The sequence below is a fragment of the Schistocerca serialis genome, chromosome 6 (assembly GCF_023864345.2).
Source record: "Schistocerca serialis cubense isolate TAMUIC-IGC-003099 chromosome 6, iqSchSeri2.2, whole genome shotgun sequence".
Lineage (NCBI taxonomy): Eukaryota > Metazoa > Arthropoda > Insecta > Orthoptera > Acrididae > Schistocerca > Schistocerca serialis.
Genome location: NC_064643.1, coordinates 630,691,069 through 630,703,446, shown reverse-complemented (window position 1 = coordinate 630,703,446; position 12,378 = coordinate 630,691,069). Strand labels below are relative to the sequence as shown.

The 12,378-nt window shown below is 40.5% G+C and overlaps 1 protein-coding gene across 1 annotated transcript in view; it reads right to left on the bottom strand.

Annotated features, from left to right (window-relative positions):
• The window catches only part of LOC126484254 (trichohyalin-like), a 731,617-nt gene that overhangs the window by 31,236 nt on the left and 688,003 nt on the right, over positions 1–12,378 (bottom strand). Inside the window, exon 18 of the mRNA XM_050107675.1 lies at positions 1,031–1,178. Coding sequence (XP_049963632.1) covers positions 1,031–1,178 — 148 coding nt within the window. The remainder of the gene's footprint in view (positions 1–1,030; positions 1,179–12,378) is intronic.

The window sequence follows — 12,378 nt, the reverse complement described above, 5'->3', positions numbered from 1 at the left end:
TGCTCCCTTATTTTATCCCAGTTGTCTTCACAATTTTAAAGTGCATATTCCAGTAAACAATATCAAAATCATTCTTTGAATCTACAAAAGCTATAGTCATGGGTTTGCCTTTCTTCAGTCTGTCTTTGATGACAAGTCAAAGTGTCAGTACTTCCATGCATGTTCTTACTTTATTTCCATAACCCAAACTGATCTTCTCTGAGATCAGCTTCCCACAGTTTTCATTCTTCTATAAATAATCCATGTAAGTATTTTGTGACCATGAGTTATTAAAACTGAAGGTTTGATAACAGACACACGTTTCAGCACATGCCTTCTTTTAAACTGGAATTACAGCATTCTGTTTGAAGTCTGGTGGAATTTAGCCTGCCCCATGGGTATTGCACACCAGGTGGAATAGTGCAGCCATGGCTGGCTCTCCCAAGAATATTAACGATGCTGACAGGATGTTGTCTACTCTAGGGGCCTTGTTTCATTTTAGGTCTTTCAGTGCTCTGTCAAATTCTTCTCAATACAAGCCTCTGACCACCAATCCATCCTGCGGAAACCACACATTAGTAGCACTTTCATTTCCACAATATTTGCAGTGCAAGTTTTAGGTGATTCACACTGTATATATATCCCTTATGGTAGAGTAAGCCACAGACCTCCCTGACTCTATTCCCACAAGAGCTTCTGGTAATAGTATTCAGTAATCACAGGTGAAAACATCAATGACAATGAAAGTTTAAGTTATGGCTGAAAGTTTAAGTTAGTCCTGAAGACATCCACAGATAGCCTAGTGATAAAGGCAACTGCATTCAAAAAGCAAGAAATCTGGGATCAGTTCCCAGCCTCACAAAAATTTTTTGTTTTCAAGACATATTCATTACACTGCCGGTTCAGCAGGGTTTGCACTGATCATTTCATGTTATGGAATCTTCATTGATTTTATCCCCATTTATCCATTCATGTCATTTCAGTGCATTAAATTCATTTCATAATACTACTATATCATGTAGCTAGTGATACGGAAATGACTTTGACTTACCTCTTCTCGGAGTTTTTCCATAAGCCTTTTTCGATCAGCACGTAATTGCTCTGCCTCTTCTGCTTGTCTTGCTGTTCTGATGCCTGACACTTCCAGTAAGGCTAAATGTGCATCCTTTTCACTGAGTGCTGCTTCAAGAGCTTCTTGCCTGTTATGTGAAAACAGTGCCCGATACTACAATAACTACCACAGAATTGTGAGGACAACATTTATTTTTTAAGTATATGAGTCATTACATAGTCAAAAATGCAGTTTTCTAACTCAGTGACTCATTTAACAATGAGAACAATAAATTTTTGACCAAATAATTTAATTGAATAGATAAAAAAACTACTCATTAAGCAGCAGCAGAACACACGCATTAAAGACAGTTGTAATTAGGCAAGCTTTCGGAGCCAGTGGCTCCTTCTGCAGAAAAGTCACCCAGAACAGTCAGGAAAGACTTACTGCATGGGATGAGAAGGAAAGACTGATGCTGGGGACTGTTCCCAACAAGCAGTCTTTCGTTCTCATGCTGTGCAGTAAGTCTCCCCTGACATGTGATTCTGGGTGACTTTCCCAAAATTTAACCTTTTTCCTAGACCTCTCTAGTCCCTTTCTATTGTCCCTGTTCCTTCCCTTTCAACCCTTCTGACTGAAGAAAGAGCCACTGGCTCCAAAAGCTTGCCTAATTAGAACCCTCTTTTATGTGTTTGTTCTGCTACCACTCAATGAGCAGATTTTTTATCAGTGATTCATTTGTAGCTCCTTTCAATCTATAAAGCTAAAATCACATTAAAAACACAATATTAGTGTATCAAAAGCAAACATAAATAAATAAAAATAAAAAATGATCATGGCAACCTGACAAGCTGTCACTATTGTTGTGTCAGTCTGATAAAGTATGATCTGCACTAAGTAGTTGTCTTTCCTCATATGACTGTTTAAACAGGATTTTCCTTTTTCATACTAATATGCATAATGTTCTATAAGTAATGCTTGCACTGTAGAATAAGCAAAGGTATTGGAAAAAGACACCTCCACTAACAAAATTCAGAATCACTGTTTTCAACACTTCCAGGTCAAGACAAAGGGCTACAGGATGTAATCTGTAATAATGTGAGAAGAGAGCATACCCAAGATCTGAGTGGGGAAGAGGGTGGTGTACCACTTATAAATTTGGGTGCACAGCTAAATTTTTTTTTGGAAATTTGTGGTAAGTTCCTCTGGGACCAAACTGCTGAGGTCATCGGTCCCTAAGCTTACACACTACTTAATGTAACTTAAACTAACCTACACTAAGGGCAACACACACACTCCTGCCGGAGGGAGGATTTGAACCTCTGATGGGGGGGAACTGCGCGAACTATGACAAGGCACCTCATATCACACGGCTACCCTGTGTGGCATACGGCTAAAGATGAGGCCTTTGGATAGAACTGAAACTTCTCTGGAGCTGAGGCTTTTGGTGGAAAGTTTAACAACAGTGTTAGGGGAATGATCAAGCTCTGGATTTGGTGGAGTATTGGGAAGGAGTTTTGAAGGATGTGGCAAGCTGGAAAGGTCAGCTAGGCAGGGCCTGAGTGCTATGAGAAGTTGACAAGGAGGAAAGTTGGATAGCAGTGCTCCAAGATGGCAGTAGGATGTCTGCAGGTTGGGTAACTTATGAAGGCAGTGTTTGGAATGCTCTTCCAGGTGCTGGAGAGTAAGGGATTTGATTTCGGAGATGTGATATATTAGCAGGGATTGCACAGCAGCAGTATCTTGTGGAGAAGGCAGAGGTGGTACTGGGATGCCTGTGTCATGGAGATGTGTTTCTGCAGTACCAGGTTTGTGGGGGCCAGAGACTGGTGGAATCTGAAAAGTTGAAGGTCATTTTGAAAGAAGTGATGGGATCCAGAGAAAAACAGTTTTATGGTTAGGCTGTTGGGGTGGACTCCATGGTTTAGGCAGCATTTAAGAAACAGGGTGTAGGACTGGGTTTTAGCCAGGGAAAGGAATACTTTTCTGAATTGGTGCAGAAAGATGGAGCAGTGGTCAACTGAGGCAGGTATCATGTAGGAGAAATGGGAATGAAGTGGAAATAGGAAAATCATGGTGTTAGATGGTTGTGAGGGGAGCTGGATAAGAGACAAGTCACATAACAAATATGTAATAACACACATAAAAATGCACAGATACGTAAAAATATGCACAAATGTGTGAAACCATACAAAAATGTGTTAAAAATGTACAGAAACATGAGGGAAAAGGAATTGAGTTATAGGAACATGCTTGTGTTGGGATATGGTAAAAGAAGGGGGAGGGGAGTTGGTTAAGTCCAGGATTAAAAGTTCATATGGCATGTGTAGGTGTGGAAAAATAAAATCCTGAACTTTGTGAGGATGAGAGAGGATATGGGATCAATGGGAATAAATAAAATGATCAGTGGGAAGAATCCGGGGCATCAGATGCTGCATCAACAATCTGCATGATTATGTAGGTGCGTGTTGTGGACAGACAAGATCATTGATACAGAATGGCTCGGAAGTGTATGTGGCTTGGAAAGCAATGAATAAACCCAGGAAAGAAGAGAAAGAATGGACACTAAGGAAAGGAATACCATGCTATTCCTTCCCCTGCCGCTTTCCTATCCCCTCCAGACTACTGCTTCTGTTCTGTGTGGCAGTTGCATACCAGTCCAAGCTGCCACAGATGTCAGTCATGTGTTTATAAGGTGTGCTTGCTTGTGTGTTGTGTGTGTGTGTGTGTGTGTGTGTGTGTGTGTGTGTGTGTGAGAGAGAGAGAGAGAGAGAGAGAGAGAGAGAGAGAGAGAGAGAGGACGCACACTCACACACTTCCTTTCCTGATGAAGACTTTAGCCAAAAGCCAATGTCCAAATGTCTTTTCATTCTGCCTCTTTGCAAATTAACATGTCATCTTTATGGTAAGTAGCAATCTATCTTTTCCTTATATTGTTGATGTTCCAACCTGGAGATTCTGTTGTTTGATTCTGGGCTAAAAGCTTTTCTTCCATCCCACAACACTTTGATGTTTTCCTTTGTTACTCTCCTCTATAGCGTTACTCTTCTCAGTGTCCATTCTTTCTCTTATTTCCTGTATTTATTCTCAGTCTTCCAAACCACATACACTTCTGAGCGACACTGTGTTATCATTGGTCTTGTCTGTCTACGACATATGGCTACATGACGGTGTGATTTGTTGATGCAACATCTGATGCCCCAAATTCTTCCCAGTGATAATTATATTTATTCCTATTGATCCTACATTCTCCCTCAACCTCATGTATTTTAGTGTTTTATTTTCCACACATACCCATGCCACATGAACTTGTGATCCTGGATCTAACTGATCCCCCTGTCCCTCTCTTTCCTTATACCAACACATGCATGCTCCTATACCTCATTAATTCATTTTTCTCCCACATTTCTGGACATTTTTAACATATTTGCGTGTATTTTTAAGTGGTTTCACCAATTTGTGTGTATTTTTACGTATTTGTTCATGTTTCTGCATGTCATTATGTATTTTGTAAGCGTCTTTTATCTTATCCAGCTACCCACACAACCATCTAACACTTACATTTTCCCATTTCTATGTCATTCCCATTTCCCCTATGCCATCCCTGCCACAATGGACCCCTGCTTCATCTTTCTGCACCAGTTCAGGAGAGTATCCCTTTCCCTGGCTAAAACACTGCCCAACATCCTTTTTCTTAAATGCTGCATAAACCATGGAATCCTCCTCCCCAATGGCCTAACCACAAGAAACCGGTCTCTAGATCCCATCCTTCTTTTCAGAATGACCTTCACCTTTCCTGTCTCTGCCAGTCCCTGACACCAGGTACTTCAGAATTAGATGAATTTTTGGATATAGTAAGTGGGTAATTTCTCAACCCCCACAAAAAAAAAAAGAGTGTCATGTAATATTTTGTCTAATGTAATATCTTGTATAGACACCTTTTATTAACCTGACACATTCCACATCATTACAAAGTGTCGTATTCATGATCTATGGAACAAGTACTAAACTACCTAACTAACTAACTAACAAACTAACCACGATGGACAGGTATCTCAGAACCAGCTCTGTTCGCTTCACAAGTTACTGCTACAGTGCAATCCCTCAATCCCTGCTAACACACCACATCTCTGAAATTGAATCCCTTGCTCTCCAGAGCATTCTGGACACCACCTCCATAAGTTACCCAACCTGCTGATATCCTTCTGCCACCCTTGGGCACCACTATCCAACACCTATCTTACTCATAGTGTTCCTCCTTGTCAATCCCTCATACCCTGCCTAGCTGACCTTTTCAGCTTGCTACATCCCCCAAAACTCCCTATAAACATTTCACCAAATCCAGAGCTGAAACATTCTCTAACACCGTTGTTAAACTTTCACCAAAAGCCTCAGCTCCACAGAAATTTCAGTCCATCCAAAGGCCTCACCTTTAGCCCTACACCAAAATTTAACCATATTGAACTTTTCAATGACCTACTCTCCTTCTTCCAAACACTGCAGTGTGAACACTTCTTTTCCACTAATCCTACCAACCACAGCCAACCCAACCTAATGCTGAACCCTGCCTCTCTCAGTTCATAGCAAGATCCAACTGTGATCCTCTCCCCCTGGTCACCTAGCAGGAATACCTGACCTCCCACTTGACCTCACCATCCTTGCCCAGGTACCTTCCTCAGAACACCAACCTTTCAGCAGAAGAAGCGACAGCCAAACACAGCTTCAAAACAAATCCTGACCTAATCATCCTCACTGCAGACAAAGGTTCCACCACTGTTGTAATGAATCACAGTGACTGCCTAGTGGAAGGCTCTGCCAATCATCTGACTCCCCCACCTATAAACTCTGCCAAAGTGAACCTGTCCCAGAAGTCCGACACAACCTCTAATCCCTGATTAAAAACTTAGGTCCTTCCCTAAACCTCTCCCTTTAATCCATTTCCCTCCTCAGCCCTATGACACCATGCACACCCACACTCTATATGCTTTCAAAATCCACAAACCCAACAAACTTGGGCACACCATTGTGGCTGGTTATTGTGCCTCCACTGAAAGAATTTTGGCCCTCATTGACCAACACATTCAACCAATTGTGTCACTGTTGACGCCACCTCCATATTCACTAACATCCCTCATGTAAATAGTTTTACTGCTACTTAACACTACCTTTCCCAGATCCTTCACACTCCAAATCCACTACCTCATTCCTTATACACCTTACTAACTCTATCCTAACTTACAACTATTTCTCCTCTGGAGGGAAGGGATACAAACAAATGCGCAGCACAGCCAAGAGCACTTGCATAGCACTTTCCCATGCCAACCTGTTTATGAGCCATCTAGAGGAGATCTTCCTAACCTCCCAAAATTCCAAATTCCTAGTCTGGTTCCAGTTCACTGATGTATCTTCATGTTAATACTCAGGCTGTGACACCCTACCTTCACAACTGTAACACCTTTCTTCCCATCCGCTTCACCTGGTCCTCCCCAACCCAGTGTGCCATCTTCCTGGATGTTGACCTTCTCCTCTCTGATGGCTCTATCCACAGCTCTGTGCACATTAAACCCACCAACCACCAACAGTACCTGCATTTCAACAGCTGTCATCCTTTGCACAACAAAAACTCCCTCCCCTACAGCCTGGTCAGCCAGGGATAGGGTACCTGTAGTGACAAGAACTTCCTCCCAGTATGTTGAGGGTCTCCCTAAAGCCTCCACAGACAGGCACTACCCCTCCCCCACCCCCACCTCCCCAACATAGTCTAGTCTGCAAACAGGTGTCCTACGCCATTTCCCCTCATACTCCCAATCCTCCCACAACCCCTAAGAACCAGATACAAAGGAGTGCACCCCTCATTGTCCAATACCATCCCCCAGTGGAACAGCTGAATCACATTCTTTGCCAGGGATGTGATTACCTTTCATCATGCCCTGAAATGAGAAACATCCTACCCAAGATCCTTCCCAACCCTGCTAAAGTGGTGTTTCGTTGCTCACCCAGCCTCAACATCCTAGTCCATCGCTATGCCACTCCCAATCCCAACCCCTTAGCCAAGGGATACCTGCCCAGTCCATCCACACAGCACTTCCTATTCTAATCCTGTCCCAAGGCCACCTGTGAATGCAGCCATGTCAAGTACCATTTCTTGCACCTCTTTTTATATTGGTATGACTACCAATCAGCTATCCTCCAGGCTCAACAGCCACGCCAAACAATGGTCAAGAGCAAAGTACACATGACAGTTGTATTCCCATCTAAGCTGCCAGGGATGGCAGTTGTAAGTGCATGAGATGTGCTTGCTTGTTTGAATGAATGTGTGTGTGCTTCCTTTTCTGATGAAGGCTTTGGCCAGAAGCTAATGCGTAAGTGTCTTTTCATTGTGCCAGTCTGCAACTTAACATGTCATCTTTATAGTAAGTGCAATTTATCTTTTCCTTATAATGTTAATTTTATGGTTAACTACAGAGAGGAGACTTGACTAACTGTCCATGTCAGCCATGTTGACATGTTTTTCCTTTTGATGTTGATGATTACCAACTGACTTGTACAAACTGATGGACAAGACTTAAGATGTGTTCATCCAGATATAAATGCTCTCTCTAGCTTCTTATAAAGTATAGGTATGATGTATTGACATCCATAGTTCTAAATAGCTCAAGTCATATCCTTCAAAACCACAGGCTACAAAACTGCTTTCTGGTGCCAACAGAAACCTTCCTCAGAGGATGAAGAACATCTCCAAATAAGTCAGACGGCAGCTACAATTATTGCCAAAGACATATGGTTCCAGGCTTTCATTAATACACAATACTTATCTTTAGTTTGGAAGGAGATTCTTCATATTTTCATTGATACTGTTATGCTATAGAAAAGCATCAAGACATTGTCAGATAACATGTTCTAAATGCGATTATTTCCAATAGGAGATTGCATGTCTTTGACACTTGAACTCTTTTGTTGGCAAGTGCAAAGAAGTGAGCCTTACCTCACCGTATTTTTTGTTGTTGTTACATGAATTTTCTGGTGGCTGGAGCACTGTCATGACACCCTGACAGTGCTTGCAGTAATGAGAATAGTGGTTTTGCAGTGAGATGAGATGAGATTGTCTGAGTTAACATCTAGACAGTGTCCTGGGAAGTGGACACAGAGTTGTGGGAAGTGGACACATGGAAGTTGAGGTGGGAAGTAATTAAGCAGTTATATCAAGAGGTATATTACTTTGTATTGAAGGTTAATTACATAATATAAATTGGAAAATCCTTGGTTAGAATGGTCACTGACATGTGGAACCATTTTTTTGGGTGACTTTACCATATTTCTAATAATATTTATATATGGCTAGCACTAACAAATGGTGGCTTCTCTGGAATAAATACAGGGTGTTTATAGCTGAATACCAGGGTTTTAACGCTTTATAATGTTTATTACATAAAACTTGCAGTTATAAATGATATGTCAAACTAATGAGCAACTCAAATAGTTGTGTTTGGCACCAGTGCACATGCGCAGTGCGCAATGTTTCCACCACAGTCCGCTAGATTGTTTGAATTTCACTGTACCCAAGTGCTGGATAGGCCACAAGGGGCCCAATGAGAGGGCTTGCTTTGCATGGCCTCCACCTTCACCCGACCTAACGCCATGCGATTTTTTCCTTTAGGGCTTCATCAAGGATCGTGTGTATGTGCCTCCACTACCAGCAGACCTCCCTGAATTAAGGAACTGGATTGAAGCAGCTTTTGCTACAGTTACTGAAGACACACTTATCAACTTTTGGGAAGAACTCGGCTATAGACTTGACATGTGCCATGTGACAAATGGTGCTCACATTGAACATTTGTAAGATTCTTGGTAAAACTATTTGAGTTGCTCTTTCATTTGACATATCATTTATAACTGTAAGTTTAATATAATAAATATTATAAAGTGTTAAAACCCTGATATTCATTTATAATCACCCTGTAGATTTGGATTTGTGAATCACATCAGCATGAATGAGCATGGCATAGTTAGGTTTGTTCTGTTGTTTGAAGATTAATAAATTAAGTCAGTCTTCTTCTTCTTTTTCCTGGCCTTATCCTGTATCTTTATATTTTTGGCACATCAATCTGGATTTGGCAATGCTAATGATAGAGGGTGACTTGATACCCTTCCTGCCTCCACACCTTCCTCCCCAGTCTGTGTTTAGTTTTATCCACGTGAAAATGTGAGAATATTTTTGAAATGTTTGTGGATCAGGTAACTGAGGTTGAATGTGCATACCAGCACAGTGTTCACCTAGTCAGATTTGGGAAACTGCATAAGAACCACATCCAAGGTGGCTCTTGTTGTTAACTTGCCAGGGGGATTCAATCTGGGACTGGTGTTCTCCCCAAATCATGGAAGTGGTGTGCTAATGCACATGCCTATCTGGGCATGTCTAATAAACTAACTCAACAGACATTGTTTCTTATTGCAGAGGATCCAGTTTCATGCCAATCTATATATTCTCTAATGGTTTTTGTAGTTAGTAGTAAGAGTGAGTTTAGGATGAACTTGAAGTAAAAATAATTTCCATGTAGACTGTACACTGCTACCTATAGTTCAGAATAGAGTTTTATATTCTGGTGCAAAGGACTGTAACAGTTTTCCAGTTGGCATCAGGTATGATCTTGCTATTAATTGTGTGGGGAAGTTACAGATACATTACAAGCAGTATGCACATGGTTTCATTCTTTGCTGTGCATGATGTATTTGTAAGTTGTTGCCTGTCAAAAAATCTGATTACCTCTAAATTAAATGAGCTGTAACATTTCAAAAAAAATGAGGAAAACTTACAACTGATGACCAGCGTGACAAGATCCAGTTTTCAAATTCGAAAATTACAGAACAGAACTGTAAAATTTTGAACCATACAAACCAACAATAAAGAGTGTAGCTTATGTGTGAACTACAACAGTTATTTATCTATGCAGAAAAAAAATGACTTTCAAGTAATCAGTTAACATCGCATCAGAAACAAACAGAAAAAATTATGTTCCCACGCAGAAAAATGTGTCTGAGTTTCAAAAAACACAACTGGCATAGCTTTTTTCCTATTATTATTTTATTTTAGGCATGTGGCCTTGCTGCTGTGGGCATTGCTTGTTAGAGGTGGAAATTTGTAGCTACACAAGTTGTGACAAAGCAGGCTGGGATATTTTTACTTCCTCTCTTGTTTTGCCATATGCCTCCTTAAAATTCATTTTTTCACTTCTGACTAATTACCATTAACATATGTGATTATAATCTGCATTTTCATAAAAGAGAAAGGTTGGCCCTCAGTTTTAAAGAATATAACACCAGATTTAATTTTGTGCTTAGTTTTATGTATGTAATAGATTTTCTAATTTATTTTGACTATTACTAGTTAGTATCTTTTGTTATAAGGTGAAATCATTGATTGTTTTGTAACTTAAATTCTATCATTGACTTATAAACAAATATAAAATCTGTACTAATTATAAACATTTGGAAGATGAAACACTAGCATTCTTTAAGTATTTATTTGGTTCTATTCGAAAACATGTTAACAAAGCCAGTCCTCAGTTAATTCCCAAGTACTTTTCAGTTTTATCAAAAGTATTGTTTGCATAATTATATTTGTTAATTTCATGATTCAGTCAAATAATTCGGCCTAAACCTTGTAGTAGTAGAAACTGTTAAAAAGAACGAATTTTTCGATATATTCAGTTACTTTAAAGAGTTAAGTTTTAATTGTAATTTCTGTAAACTTAACTTTCAACAATGTCTAGTTTCAGCATCTATTATTGTGAGGATATATAAGGGCCTGATTTTTGGTCCTGAGACTGTCATTCCATGGCCAAGTTTCAGATGAGAAACCTGTGTGGTTAGAACAACAACAATGCTTCAACCTAACTGTGAAATAAGTGTTACACAATTAGGCCCTGTGTTAAAACAATGACAGTGTCTGCTCCATATGTACCTTTCTATTCTTGAAGAACTGTGAACTTTGTGGTTAGGTTTTTACTGCTCATAGATGTTCAACAGCAAACTATTGCAGTACATGTGGATGTTTGCCTGCTACCTATTAAGGAGGTTTATCAAAAGTTAAACAATAGTGCAATGGCCATATATAACTGTGTATTATTGGGGGGTTGTGAACAGTGAAAGTAAAACACTGTGAAACACAACTGTGCATCTGTCAGCTACATCATTTACAGTAGACAGTAGTTGCACTTCCATCCCTATTTTTTCAGCCAGTATGTCGACACTAAGGACAACAAGTGAAGAATTAAAGTGGGGGAGCCATCACAAAGTGTTGTGAACAACTCGGAGTGCAATGTTATGGAGTGAAAACCCATACAACAAGCTGAAAACAGCGGTGCAGCACCACATTTCTTTGGCATGGCTCGGTAAAATCACTGACAGGGCTAATGCAAGATGCCATGGAAGTGGGTCATATCAGAGCCAGCCAGACACATTTATGTCAAGGGCTATCTGCCCATATGGCAGGTATTGGCTCCAAGGCAACTGGATGATAACTGCAACTGAGCTGAGGCATAAAACCTGCAGGCTGTGTACTACTTAGGTCCTGGGGATGTTGACTTCTCTGAGCATTATCACAACTGATATGGTTTATTGAGTAATAAATGAGTGTGTTTTCATGTTGGTAGGTCAGACAGCTACCAGCCCTCTACTCACTGTCCACTGACACTCCAACCAGGTGGGGTATTACTTGCTTCCTAATGCTAACAACTCAGCTCCACCACCCACTGTAGAGGGTGGTGGAGCTGGCCATTGCTACACTAAAGACCATGGAGGGGCAAGTTGAGGCTGGCAAAGAACAAATTTTTAATGGATATGAGCTGAGAGCGTAAATGAAAACAGAGGGGACTAATTAAGGGAACTAAAAAATGTCAGAACTAGTGGAACAGATTTGTATTCAGTGGACCAAATGGTGGAAGTGAAAGGTCACTGTATGCCAATTTTGTGACCATGCAAGAAAACTTACAAAAGAAATGGAAAAAAGGTAGAACAGGAACCCATATAGATGAGTACTAGAAGGCAAGGGCACTTAGATATACAGACATTATTTGTAACCATGATTGCAGTAATGAGACCACACCAATGAGAAAGACAGAGGGTAATGCAGCTGAAGTGAGGGAGGCAATTGCCAAAAAAGCAGAACTCCTCACTGAACGAGATCAGCAAATTGGAAAATATGAAGAACTCCTGTGTATTCTTGCCAGCATACACCTAAAGATGGCCAGAAGACTCTGCCTCCAGAATATTATGGGAGCAACGTACAGACATCCAGCAGTTAACCTGAAATTTTATGGAACAAAATCATGCACATTACCAAAAATAGT